Source organism: Lissotriton helveticus, chromosome 5_1 (genome assembly GCF_964261635.1).
Source record: "Lissotriton helveticus chromosome 5_1, aLisHel1.1, whole genome shotgun sequence".
In the NCBI taxonomy this organism is placed as follows: Eukaryota; Metazoa; Chordata; class Amphibia; order Caudata; family Salamandridae; genus Lissotriton; species Lissotriton helveticus.
Window position 1 is genome coordinate 1,904,491,613 of NC_136065.1, and position 13,974 is coordinate 1,904,505,586.

The following is a 13,974-nucleotide window of genomic DNA, read 5'->3' on the forward strand; positions in this document are numbered from 1 at the left end:
GAGCAGACTTATCAAGCACCCACAGGACCGAAGGAGCCTTCGTATTATTTATCGGGAGTTGAGGTGAATGCATAATAGTGGACATTCCGTTTTGTCCCAATGAACCAGTGCTGATGTTCGACTGGGCTCTTTTTGCTTTTATCTCTGGGCTCTTTATTTGCTTTAATATATGTTTATCTCTTTGATCTCCCCCACCCCCTCTTGATGTACAGAATGGTTTGTGTTATAAACATTTCTGGAACTAGGTTACAACGAGGCTGTTAAGCGCAAAGCAGGGTATCTGCCATTCCAATATCATTCATTGCAAAGAGTAGGTGCTTTTTCTTTATTGCCCTCATTTAATCTCGCTTTGCGTCTAGTTTAGTCTGTAAGCACTTTTCTTTAAGTAGTTTCTTCTACAGCAGGATCGACATGCGTTCCTGCAACATTCAGCTCACCACTGGTACTGGGGGATTCTAGAAGAAATAGATGGAGACTTTAATCTCCCTGAGAAATTATGGGCAAGTGAGATGGGAGATCAGTGGGATTCGAAGTGGCAAATTTCATTTACTTTGCTAAACAAGCTGGTGAAACCAGCTTGGCTGAAAAGAAACCACCTTTTCACGCTACATCGTGCATACCTTTCTCCCCAGAAACTATCTAAATATCAGCATGGGAAAAGTTGTAATAAATGTAATCTGCCGGAGGCTTCGGATGTTCACATGTTCAAGGACTGCCCAGCAATCAGCTATTTTTGGGAGAAGGTGTTGGAGGCTCTGTCTTCTATGCTTAATACAACATTGCATATCTCTCTTCCCCTGATTATCTTTGGATTAGAGGATAGCATCACTGGGCAGGCTAGATGCTTTTTGTTTTATTCAATCCTCCTGGCTAGGAGACAGATTTGCAGGTTTTGGGTAGACGTAGCTCCCCCAACTTTTTCAGGATGGTTGACATCGCTCTACGAGGTTTCTAGGGTGGACCTGGCCAGATCCTGCAGCAGGAAAAAGCTTGCTTTTTGGGACTTTTTGGTAAAATGGAGATAGAATGCCCGGGGTTGTTTTTTTTTTTTTTTTTTTTTTTTTTTCCCCCGGGTCCTATGATTATGCCTGTTTCCTACTCCATGGACCGGTTGAAGGGTCTTCCTAGGTTTGGGCTGGTCCAACAGGCGTTAACACGTCTAGATGGAGAGATCTAGGTCTCCCTGTTGTGTGAAGAATCCCTTCTCCCGCCAATAATAGCTTTTGCGCGCCTGGGTCCGTGCCATGTTAACATACCCGAGGGCTGGTTACGGAGGCGTTGTGGTGGTTGGTGGTTGTTTCTTTGTACTAGGGTATCGGCAAATGAGGACAAAAAAAAGAAAAAAAAAAAAAGGAAAAAAACATTCAGCTCACCATGTGCGCTTTCACTATCTAAGCAGCCCGGGACGATGGCAGACCTTTGCATAAGTCTTGCATTTACAAGAGTATGCGCTATTGGCATTGTACATGAAAATGCCTTTTATTTATGTGTTAATTTTCCAATCATAGAAATAAAAGGCATTGTCATTTACAATGCCAATAGCTTAAACTCTCACAAATGCGAGACCTATTGCATTGCAAATGCTTGTTTCGTGTGACAGCATGGCTTTTATTTGGCACATTCGTCTAGAATAGCAACTTGGGGGATCTTCATGTTAGACATATCACTTCTGGTTATGTCATTGTGTATGTAATGAGTATAGCCTCTGCTTCTGGTTAGAATTGTCCCTGGTAGATTTAATAATAACATTAGTAATAATAATAATCATCATAGTGTTTTTCATCTAGCACTTTGCACCACATGCCTGCGTTTGTAAGTGCTCCAAGTATAAATCTAACAAGGGTCCAGCTGAGAGCAACTTAAACTGCAGCACTTTGGTAATGTGTTACAATTCGATTTAAAAGTGTTGCTTATTTGAGTCCTGAAATCTACTGACTTTGTGAGCAGGGGTACATACCTCATACCATTACACTGTATGTTGGTGTATTGTAGTTTGGAACTACTTAGATCCACATTACTCTTGTATTATTATGATGAAAAGTAAAACAAATATATATATATATATATATATTTATAAAGTATGTTTTTTGGAACCGTGGATCTTCAGTTAAATGTGTTCATTCCTTCAGGAAAAACTACCGGCATCCCAATCCATGTGTTCGGAACGGAGACCCACATGACTGCCATTGTGGGCATGGCCTTAGGACACCGGCCGATCCCAAACCAGCCTCCCACAGCGGCTCACACAGCCAATTTCCTCCTGAATGCCAGTGGCAACCCTTCAGTAAGTATTGGCAAATGTCTTCTTGCTCAGAAAATCAGACTGACTTGGTAATGTCCTGACTTTTATGTGCCTTTTAAATGACTTGAGGTAACGGATCAGCCCAGCTCATCGCATTACATATTATTTGATGGGATGATTAATGCGGACTTTGCCATGTACATCCCATGCAGGAAGCGCACATACTTGCAATTCCTCCTTCCAGGCCCCGTTGCAGGAAACGTGTATCATCTCTGGTACTGACAAAGACCTGGGCTGTTTGGCAAGTGGTTTTCAGTAAGGAAATGATTGGCTCACCCGGTAAAACACTAGCCATTGTTTACTTATCTGGCCAAATTAATCTGCTAATTGTGTCTTCAGCTGGGCTGCGTGATTAGTTATATGCTTAAACAGTGTTGAGTGTACACTGGCACTTTTCACTAAAAGGTTTTGTAGTTAGGGCCAACTTTAATTATTTGTTTTCAGTTTGGTTGCGTAAATTATTATATTTTGACAAAGGAAATTTTTGGGTATACAAGGTAAATAGTGTGCAGTGACTGTTACTGTCGCAAAACACCAGTTACATTCTCTGGTGCAGCACACAGAAGATTAACTGATTTTGTAGGCATCAATCCGTCCAAGGATCACTACAGTCATTCTTTTAAATGCAGTCACTCGCATATAAAAACCAGTGTTTCATTCCATATTATAAAAGGGATATATAATATTAATTGTTACTTTTGAAAGTCCACATGTTTCACGGCTTTAGGCCCTTTCTCAAGGAATAAATATATTATTGGGCGAAGTAGAATGACAATTGTTTTGTAATGGTATATAAAGGACACAGCCATTCATAATATCAATATCACAAAAAAACGAATGAACACTTGTTAGGATGTAAACGTGCTATGTGGAGCCTGCCTTATGTGGAGACTCCATTGATCTTGCATCGAGGGGAACTTTTCCTGGCTGCCTGTCCTTTGATTGGATTTTAAGAAGGCACATTATGGGTTCCCTGTTGTCTTTCAAGAAATGCTTCACATAACACTATCCTAGCAAGTGTTTTCTTTGTGATATTGATAGTCAATAATATATATAGGTGGATGACTCGCATAGTCTGAATCCTGAGATACAACTAGTTTTGATTTGATTTAAGAATTTATAGAGCGCACGAATGCCCTAGGGCGTCTTGGTGCTGAGTTAGATGCACAAAATCTGGAGCTGCTCGAAATGGAATCTGGCTAGGCTGAAAAGAGCCAGGTCTTTACGGCCTTTCTAGAGGATAACAACAAGGGGCTATTTTTTATTGAGAGTGGTAGTTGGTTCCAGGTCTTGGCTGTTTGCAGTAAAAATCTTCTCCCCGCCCATCTTAGTTGCTTGAATTTGGGAATCTTAATCGACTTCGCACTGCTCGATCTTGGGTTCCTTGGGGGTACGTATTGTTTCAAGTTATGTTTTTAAGAAATGGGAGCCTACCCCCTAAAAAGCCTTATATGCTAGACAAACTGACTTGAACCGTATCCTTTTTTCCATCAGTAACCAGTGGAGGGTTCTCAATCTGTGGGCAACCGGCTCGGACCTGGGGATGTCCAGAACTAACCTAGCTGCAGCATTTTGCAGGCGCTGGAGTTTTGTCAGGTGTTGAATTTGCATCCCAGCATACTGGGCATTCCCGTAGTCCAGCCTGGATAAGGCCAATGCGGTTACCAGTGTTTTACAGGTTTCTTGGGGAATGAACGGCAAGAGTCTTTTTATCATCTTCTAAATGTACCACACAGAGGAGGACCATTTGTTGATCTGGGCATTGAACGTTAGTTTATTATCAAATACAAAACCCAAGTTCCTGACTTTGTTCAATGGGGAAAGGCATTTTCCCAAACTGTCGGGCCACCAATTCGGTGACCAGATGTTAGGCTCCGTCCCAAGTAGCATGACTTTGGTTTTATCACTGTTCAATTTTAGACAGTTTAGTTGCATCCAATCATTGACTTGTTCAATGCAGTTACTAAATCTGTCTGCTGTTTCATCTACGTTATTTGAGATTGACACCACTATTTGGGTGTCATCTGCGTAGGAGACGTGGAGAAACCCACAGTTCCTTATAATAGTTGCTAACGGGGCCACATAAATATTTAAAAAAAGGGTAGGGCTCAGGGAGGATCCCTGTGGCACCCCCCAAGGAATCTTTTTTTGTTAAATGTTTTTTATTATTGAAGTTCTTGTGTCGTAATTTCAATATATATAAAACAAATAACATACATTGGCAACCAGAAAGTAAGTATACAGAACAACACAGTTTACAGAATACAAAGTCCAATATCACTCAACATATGATCTCCAAATTTTATCAAATTTCCTTATCCCACCAATTCGCTCTGCGTATCGAAATTCACTCGTTCTAACATTTCTCATTTTTTGAAGCCAGCTATTAAACGAAGGAGCTTATATTAATTTCCAGTTCTGAAGCACCAGGGACCTTGCCACTGCCATAACAATAAATAATAGTTTAACCATCTGTTCTAACAATTCAAGATCAGAATCATATCCATACAGTATTAATTTAACGTTATAAGTAATCTGGATCCCACAATACTTTTGTAAATATTCGAAAATCTCATTCCAAAAAGGTACAATTTTAAAACAGTGAGCTGTAATGTGAGACCAATTAGCCGGAGTATATTGCTGACATCTAAAACAGATGGCACTAGTATTAGCATACATTTTTGAGATGGCAGCAGGAGTACGGTACAGGAGCCATTTACTAAAAAATAACATTCTCCTCCAATTAGATCCTCGAAGGACACTAAAATTCAGCATATTTATACTTTTCCAGGTATTAATAGTAAGAACATGATGCTCCTGTTCTTGCCATTTTTTGATGGCTTTCGTACTCCGATCTTCCTCAATATGTTGAACTAGGCAACGTTTCCATGCCCCTGGCTTCCTCATCTGGGGAATCAGAAATAAATTGTCCCATAACTGGCTAGAGGAACCAATAATTCTTGGCTCAGCTTGTTCCAGTATCTTAAAAATTGAAGCATAGGAGCCTAATACCAAAAAATTCCCTGAAATTAATTGCTGCATCTCTCCTGGTAACAGCCAATCCCCCTCCCTTAAAAAGTCTGACAGGGTATAAAACCCAGCCCTTTCCCATTGCAAGCTAGTATCCACTCCAATTTTCATTCCCATAAAAATGAGAGCATTCCTTAAGGGAGTTCTAGAATTAAACTGCGGGAGAGAATACCTTTTAAGAAAAACGTCACGACGTTTAAAAAACCAATACATTATCTTATACCGACTGGGTTTTGGTGATTTAGGGATCTGCAAAGGAGCGGGCGTCTGAGCCTCTTGACAAATTTGGTCAAAAAAAAAATTGATAAATATATTGTGCAAAATATGCACTATAATAATCTCTGAGATTAGGTACGGATAAGCCTCCTAATTCGGTGTCCACATAAAGTGTCCTCATTGCTATCCCGGAGCTTTTTTTTGCCCATATAAACCCTGAGAATAAGGATTCTACTTTTGAGAAATAGCTACTAGGTACAAAACACGGGATAGCGGAGAATAGAAAATTAAATAATGGTAGAATAGACATCTTTGAGTGCCACCCGCCCCAAAATAGAAAATGGCAGTGAGTCCCATCTAGTAAACCAAGATTGTACCTTCCGTAAAAGAGGATCAAAATTCAACATAACTAAATCGGAAACCAAAGTAGAAAACATAACCCCCAAATACCTCTTCGGTCCTAAATTAATACAGCCGACTAAGTCATCATGTAGATCCACTTCCCCACCGCACACTAATATTTCCGTCTTTTTCTTATTAATTCGATAACCTCCCAAGGCCTCGAATTCTTCAAAAAGCTGTAAAACAGCAGTCTGAGTTTGAATATCCGTCTTCATTGGAAGCAGAATATCATCGGCATAGAGTTTAATTTTTACCATAGATACAATCGGTGGAGGAATATTTACAGATTCTCGAATTGCTGTGGCTAACGGTTCAATAAAAAAAGCAAAAAAGAATAGGGGATAAGGGGCAACCCTGCCTGGTGCCCCGTTGGACCGACACTGTGCCCACCATAACGGAATTAATAATTATGTTGGCTCTGGCACCCGTGTATACATTTTGGATTAAACTAATAATTTTTGAGGGGATTCCAAAGTGCTTTAAAATAGTAAATAAAGTTGTCCATACCAACAAATCAAAATCTTTCTCAGCGTCTAATAATAAAATTAAAGCCGGGATTTTTTTTATCTTAAAATAATCTAAAGCCTCCGTGAGAAAATGTGTGTTGGTGACTAACTGTCGGCCTGCCACAAAACCGTTCTGATCTAAATGAATAAGATCCGTTGCAATAGAATTAAAGCGTATTGATAATAATTTAGTGAGGATCTTATAATCCGTATTGAGTAATGTGATAGGCCTGTATGAGTTAGGGTCTTTTGGATCTTTACCTTTCTTCAGAAAGCTGACAACTGTCCACTCCCCAAAGGAGTTTGAAACTTGGCCACCTAATAACTTATAATTGAATAATTGTAATAATAAATCGGAAAAGGCACTAAAGAAAATCTTTAAAAATTCAGCTGGGAGGCCGTCCGGACCACAAGCCTTACCAATTGGTAAGTTCTTAACCACTAATTCTAATTCTGATTTAGAAAATAAGCGCATCATTGCAGCACTGTCTACCTGAGATAGAGAGGGCATATCATATCTGGTTAAAAAATGTAAGAGTCTAGAATGATCTATTTTTTGCTGTTGACTGTAAATCTGTTTATAATGGGACAACATAATAGTGCCAATCGCATCCGACTGTGATACTTCTGCTTGAGTAACGGGGCACTTTAAAGAGTGGAACAAATTTGTGGCAGCTTGCTCTTTTGCCTGTCATGCGCGGAGCTTACCAGAGAAATTACTCTCCTCGTAAATCCTCTGAGATTTTATCAAAAATTGCTGTTTGCTCTGTGTGAAAAAAACGTACTAAGTTCACGCTTGGCCTCATTTAATTTTTTTTGTACCTCACTAGAAGGATTAGATTGTTGGAGCAGAGTGAGTGAATGGATTTTTTGATAAAGTAGAGTCTTAGTTTGTTTAATAGTACGCCATTCTTCTGCATCTTTACTAATTATGATGCCACGAATAAAGGCATTTAATGAGTCCCACACAGTATGCAATGGGCCGTATCTAAATTGCGAGCAATGAACTCGGCGATCTCGATTTTTAAAAAAGAGACCCAGTTACTATCCTGTAGATACTTCTTATTAAATATCCATCTCTTAGAAGGCTTAATTTCTTCCCCTACTTCAAATTCGATTAATAGCATTGCGTGGTCTGAGAACCCGTTGTGTAAGAATTTTAGATAAGAACATTTTAATAACCTAGAGGCTAAAAAAAAATCCAAACGAGAATAAGATCTGTGTCTTCCTGACCAACAAGTAAATTCTTTCTTCTGTGGAAATTTTGATCGCCATGGGTCACAGAGATCCAATAAAGATATATTCTGCATCATAGACCTTCTTTGACTTTGGTTTAGATTGTTTCCTCGAAGCACCAGTGGAATCTAATTTTATATCCCTAAGAATATTAAAATCTCCACCTATCACTATATCTCCCCTAACTAAGAGCAATGATTGAAATAACTCCTCATAGATAGGGGCACGATCTTCCACTGGGGCATAAAAACTCACAAAAGTGATTGGTCTCTTCCTATTTTTTATTAAACACGTGACCCAACACCACCGCCCTTCCCCTCCATCTTCAAACTGGATAATTTCCGCATCTAAATTCTGATTAAAAAAAACAGCGACCCCGCTTTTAGATTCTTAAGCGCATGAAAACCCTCGATATAAAGACCAAGTTTTAAACATAGTGAAGGAATTAATTTTAGCCGCAGGAATGTGAGTTTCTTGCAACAATACAACTGCTGGTCGCTCTGACTTAATCCAGAGCTCAATAGCTCGCATTTTTTTGGATTATTCAGCCCATTAACATTAAAGGAAATCACTCTAACCCCCCCGATAGACATAAATCATTGGGGGGGGGGGGGAAAAAACTTCCCGCCAACTTAATTTTCCATCGCAGCCCAACAAGAACTTCAATTTTGCATTTTCCCCCCTACCCCTCTTTCCACCCCAGGTGCTCCCCTCCAGCACCTAGCCCCGTGGCCCTGTACTACACCTTCACCTCCTCCCCACGCTGGCCACATGGCACCAACCCCTTCCATAGGGGCGCCTTGTTATTGCGCCCCTGACCCCATGACCCCCCCTGTTCCTCACCTACCCCGCCCCTCACAATCATATCTAATCATATCCAGTATCTAATTTGGGCCTAACCCTGCGCCAGCTGGTTAAGCATCTCACGTGCCTCATCAACATCAGTGAACAAATGAAATTTGCCTTTGATCAACACCTTTAACTTTGCCTGCTGTGCAATCGAGGCTTGCACCCCTTTGTCCTTAAATAATTGCAAAATCTTTACAAAGTCTTTTCTCCGTCTGGCAGCGGCCGCCGACATGTCGGAAAAAATATGACATTTAGTAGTTGGATTGGCATGAAATTGTCTTTGCTTAAAAGCTTGTGATAGGATTGTTTCCTTGACACGAACATCAGCAAAATTAACAATAATAGTCCGGGGGAATGGAGAATTGAGAAATGGACGAGCTGGGACTCGATGCGCACGTGTGATTGTTAAGTCTCCCTTGAACTCAGGGATAACCTCTCGAGAAAAGAAAGAAGTAATCCATTGCATCATATCCGAGCCCTCGATATTCTCTGGTACGCCCTCTACTCGAAGGTTTGACCTTCTATTATAATTTTCTAACTCATCTAATTTAAATTCAAAGGCTTTCGAAGATTTAGAAAGACTAGAAATCTCTTTCTGCACAATAGTCCTATTGTCTTCCAACCCTGAAATTCTGGTCTCAGTTTCTTGAAGTCGAATTGGAAAAGAAGCCATTGTATCTTCAATTCTATCCAGACGCATACCAATCACTGCCAATTCTGCCTTTTGGAATTGCTTCATCTCTTATTTCCCCCAAAATCAGATTTAACATTTCTCTCACTGAAATCTGAGAATCCCCAGTAGTCTGTGTCCATCTCCAAAATCGGACTCTGTGCCATTGTAGGTGCCATAGTATTGCCAGTAGAGTCTAAATTGGCTTGCGGCAAAACATTTGAGGCGGCTAAGGGGGCAGCCGTAGAAATACTGTTAGAAGTACTGGTAGAAAAAGTAGAAACTTCATTATCACTCAATAAAGGAGTTTTTCTATTTAAAGATAGAGGGTCTATTAAATTGACTAAGTCGCTAGTTGAAGTCATTGAGTCTGTGCTCTCAGAATTTTTCAAGAGAGGGGTGACTGTTGGAGAAATTTATACGGTAGGGGCCCCTGGTAGGACTGCCAGAGTCCCAGCTGTACTAGCTGTGTTAGCAGTGATGTGTACTGCCCCCTTTCGCTCAAATAAAGGAAATTGTTTAGAGTCCTTAGGAGTGCAGTCTGTCAGAGCTTTTTTAGAAACCTGTGGATCCTGCGCAGCTGGAGAATTTACACATTGAGCCAATTCCGACGATTTCATTACTAAGCCCGACAAAGCCATATCCATTCCCTCCACGTCCAACTCTAATACTTCCTTCCCCTCACTAGTAATGGAGTTACCAGGGTTCTGTTGGTGAACCTGTGTTGCGTTATCGCCCAGGAAATTGTCCTCGCCCTCTTCAGAACTTTCCGAATTTTCGACAGAAGAATTTTCTTTCTCCGTAGCAGATCCTGCCTGCTTAGCTTTTTCTATTTTATCCTTTAGTTGTTGACGCCGTATTATCGCCCTGGTCCTGGCTGTTAATTGCTTGCCCATAATCAGAGCCGGTATCCTCTGCACAGAATAATTATAGCAAGGTGAAGGCTTCTCACCTCGGGGATCTCCGATTTTTTTCAATCCTCCGCTTCAGCCACACGCAGAATTGGTCCAATAATACCAAGAAGAGCCAGGTCGTCGGAAATGCTGGGAATGCTGGGACTTGTAGTTCTACCCACACAGCGGCTTCAGCCCTGAACCTTAAGGCTGAAGCGGCGGGGCAGAACGTTTCCGAACACCAGCAGGCAGGACTGGACCCCCCAGCCACTCGTAATTCCTTCAGGCCCACCCTAGTCGATACAGTTCGATATAGCCACCGGCAAAAACATCACAGCAGTGTCCAAAATAAATCAGCAATTCACGCTTGCACAGTTGATTGGAGCTTCGAACATCCAGTCTCTACGGTGCTCTCACACGCCGCACATATCTTTCCTTCTCTTTTCGGCGGTATTTAAATGCCTTCTCTTAATCGTGTCCAGAAAGCCTTCGTTTCACCGCGAACACCGTGAAACACATCAGAGACGCCAGAGAGCCAGCGCCAGCGCCATCACCCTCGTGGAGCAGAGTGAGGGGGTGGAGCAAGGAACAGGAAGCCCAGGTGCTACGTGGAGGCGTGGAACTCCACCGTAGCGGCCCCAGAACGAGGGTGGTTTCTCCAAGGCATCTTAAAAGGTCTAGATGTATGGTCCCCTAGTTTAACTGAAAAAGATCTCTCGGCCAAGAATGATGGTAACTGCACTAGAGTCATGAACTCCCAGCTCTGCTACACGGGTCAGGAGTATACCATGATTCACGGTGTCGAAGGCTGCCAAAAGATCCAAAAGGATCAGGGCAGCCTTCCCACCCGCATCTAGTACACTCCTGAGTTCCTCTGCTGCCATAATCAAAGCTGTCTCTGTTCCATGTTCTTCCCTGAACCTGTATTGAGATTGATCTAATGCGTAAGAGGACGAAAGGAATTCAGACAGCTGTTTATTTAGTAGTTTTTCCAGCACTTTGTAGCTTGCAGGATCATGCGGATCCAGATTGGGCTCTTTCAGCAAAGGGAGGACTGAAACAGTTTTCCAAACATCTGGGAAACGGCTTGACTGTATTCATAATCTTGAAAGAACTCTGAGAACAGCGGAATTGTTTTTCTCATGAACGTGAACCACAAGCTTTTAAAGAGTTATTGGTATGGGCTGTCTCGGTGCTAATGTCTGATTTTTTTTTTCTGTCTTGTAGACCCCAGCTCCAAGTAGAACAGCTTCTTTCTCAGAGTCCAAAGCTGATGATGTTGGTGCACCTGCCAAGCGGGCAAAGTCTACTGTGTCCAAAGGTAAATGAGGTTTCTTTGTACATTTGACTCACTTTCTATGACCTGACCCCTTAAAATATGCTGCCCTCCTGTATCGGTGACTATATACTTGGTCCTTCAATTTAATAGAAACTGTGTAAACACAGATTTCTTTTTTCTTTTTTGGGCAATTGTTTATATAAAAGCTGCTTTTGCATGCTTTGTCCATACAATAGAATCTGTCTACATATGCTGCTTTTCCATATTCATGAATCTTCTGTATTACTAAAACATAACACTATATTATACTACAACTGTGCTGTTTTCATAGTTCCTTTAAAACGCTCCAAAACCCTGTAGAGATGTGCATGATAACTAAAAATGATACTTTCTATGTGATGAAACGTGTGTATAATACCTTTCTGAAGACCACATTAATAATATTGTATGTGATTTTAAGAATAATAAAATATTCCTTATAGGCAACTGGAACAAGACTGTCTCTTAATCCCTACCTGAAGGAAACTGGACCTGTTCGTAACTGTTTTTGAGATTGTCACTTTAAGGCAAATGGCTGTCCTCCAGAACCAGGGTTCAGTTCAGTGTTGTTCAGAACCAGTTCACAATGACTGCTCAGTAAGATAAAGGATCTGTTTTGAGGAAGGGAAGTCTGTACTTTTAGCCCCATATTTGACTAAAAGCTGTAGGGATTACTGGCTTGATTTGATTTTAAAAAGGTACAGAAGAACCCTAAGTGATGGAATCTCTCCATCAGCAAATAAGGATATGGGAACTAGGATGTTAGTGAAATTTATATAAAATATGTGAAAATGTAAAATAAATCTAGAGAGAAAGGCGGGTGAAGTCTCCAAGAGATTCTTATTAAGGAATGCAGCATAGGAGAATGTGGCTTGAAGGCTGCTCACTCGCCTGCCTGATGTTATGGCCACAATAAGGAGCAGATTTGAAAACAAATGCAGAAGTTCAGATCTGTGCATAGGCTGGGAAGGGACCATTATTTTGGAGAGGGCAATGGTAAGCTCTTATGGTGGAGAACGACTTCAGTAATTGGTGGAGGAAGCAGGGTGTAAAGTATCTTTAATATTTTTGTAAATTATCATGTTTCACAGGAACGCAGAATAGGTGTATTGAAGATGAGCTCTTTAGACATTATGAATTTATGATTTGTACATTCGCTGACATAGATGATCAGGGTTTAACCTAGTTTATCACTGTACATTTGACTGGAATAAATGAAAATTACTATTTTGTGGTCCTTCTGGCGGACAAGCCAAAATTTTAATGTTTTGACCCTATGGTTGGGAATCTTGCCTTATACTAATGCAAACCACAGCCAATTTGCTGTGCATCATATCGGATTTGGAACTCCCTTCCAGTGGAGCTCAAGGCTCAATCATCCTATCTCCTTTTCCTGAAGGCCCTGAAGACTTGGCTCTTCAGTGAATTCTATTTCTAGTCGGCACGCCTCCTCCCCTCTCCACACAGATTTTTCCATCCTCAGCGCCTTGACGCCTACGGGCTAAGTTGCGCTATACAAGACTCTTATCATCATCTGTTCTGTTGGCCAACAGAAACTAGCCTATTTACTGGTGCCATGCATTAAATATTAATTTGATTTAACCTGCTAGGTGTGTGTCCATTGCAGCTTGTGGACTATGATAGTATGGGAGACTCCGGTCAGCGCTGGAAAGGGATCCACCATTCCAGTGTGGAGAAAGAGGCGAGTCGGCCAAAACGAATCCAGACTTTGCCACCAGTTCAAATCCAGGTGCGCCATAGTTGACAAAGTCTGTACTATTATGGGGCTGCTCTTGCACTCGGTACCGGTCAGAGCACAAGCTGGACTTTGTTATGTTAGCAGATTTGCAAGGCGCACAGCAAAGGGGCGTCCCGGCGCTATTGCTGCAGAACTGCTAAGAAGACCGTGTAGGAAGCACGCAGGCCACTCAGACGGGAAGACATAGGTTTTAATGGCTTTGCGGAATTGGGCAGAATTGCAGATGCTCTTAATGCCCATGGGAAGAGAATTCCAAAGTTTAACGTCTAGGGTGCGGAAAGATGCCCTTCCTCCTCGGACCTTTCTCGGGACAATAACCAAGTGTTGATCTCTTGAACTTAAGCACCTAGTGGGAACATAGGGTGTAAGGAGATTTGCCAAAATATCCGCGGCCAGCAGATTTAGAATTCTGTGAGCTATCCAAAGGGTTTTAAACTCAATGCATTTTGCCACTGGCAACCAGTGCAATCTAAGAATGGCACTGGTTGTGGAACATTTTCTCGGCAAACCAAGTAACGTCCAAGCAGCTGCATTTTGCACCCTTTGAAGGTGGAGAATCTCAGCTTTGTTCATCCCCAGATAGAGTGCACTAGCATATTCCAGCCTTGAAAGAATGCTGGCTTGGACAATGACCTGCAGTGTGGCGGGAGCAAAAAAACCTAGCAGTAGTTTAAGCCCGCATGGAAGTTCAAAGCAGGTCCCAGCTACCACTTTGGTTTGGGCCTGAAAGGTAAGGGCGGAATCCACCCAGACCCCCAGATTTTTACTGCCTGCTTAGGGACATGTGGGCTGC

At 41.6% G+C, this 13,974-nt stretch overlaps 1 protein-coding gene across 7 annotated transcripts in view; it reads left to right on the top strand.

The window, feature by feature from the left end:
- ACLY (ATP citrate lyase) overlaps window positions 1-13,974 on the top strand; it is a 362,794-nt gene that overhangs the window by 184,070 nt on the left and 164,750 nt on the right. For all 7 annotated transcript variants that reach the window (XM_078645438.1, XM_078645433.1, XM_078645436.1 and 4 more), the window contains exons 12-13: window positions 2,130-2,284; window positions 11,332-11,425. In XM_078645438.1, the coding sequence (XP_078501564.1) occupies window positions 2,130-2,284; window positions 11,332-11,425 (249 nt within the window). The remainder of the gene's footprint in view (window positions 1-2,129; window positions 2,285-11,331; window positions 11,426-13,974) is intronic.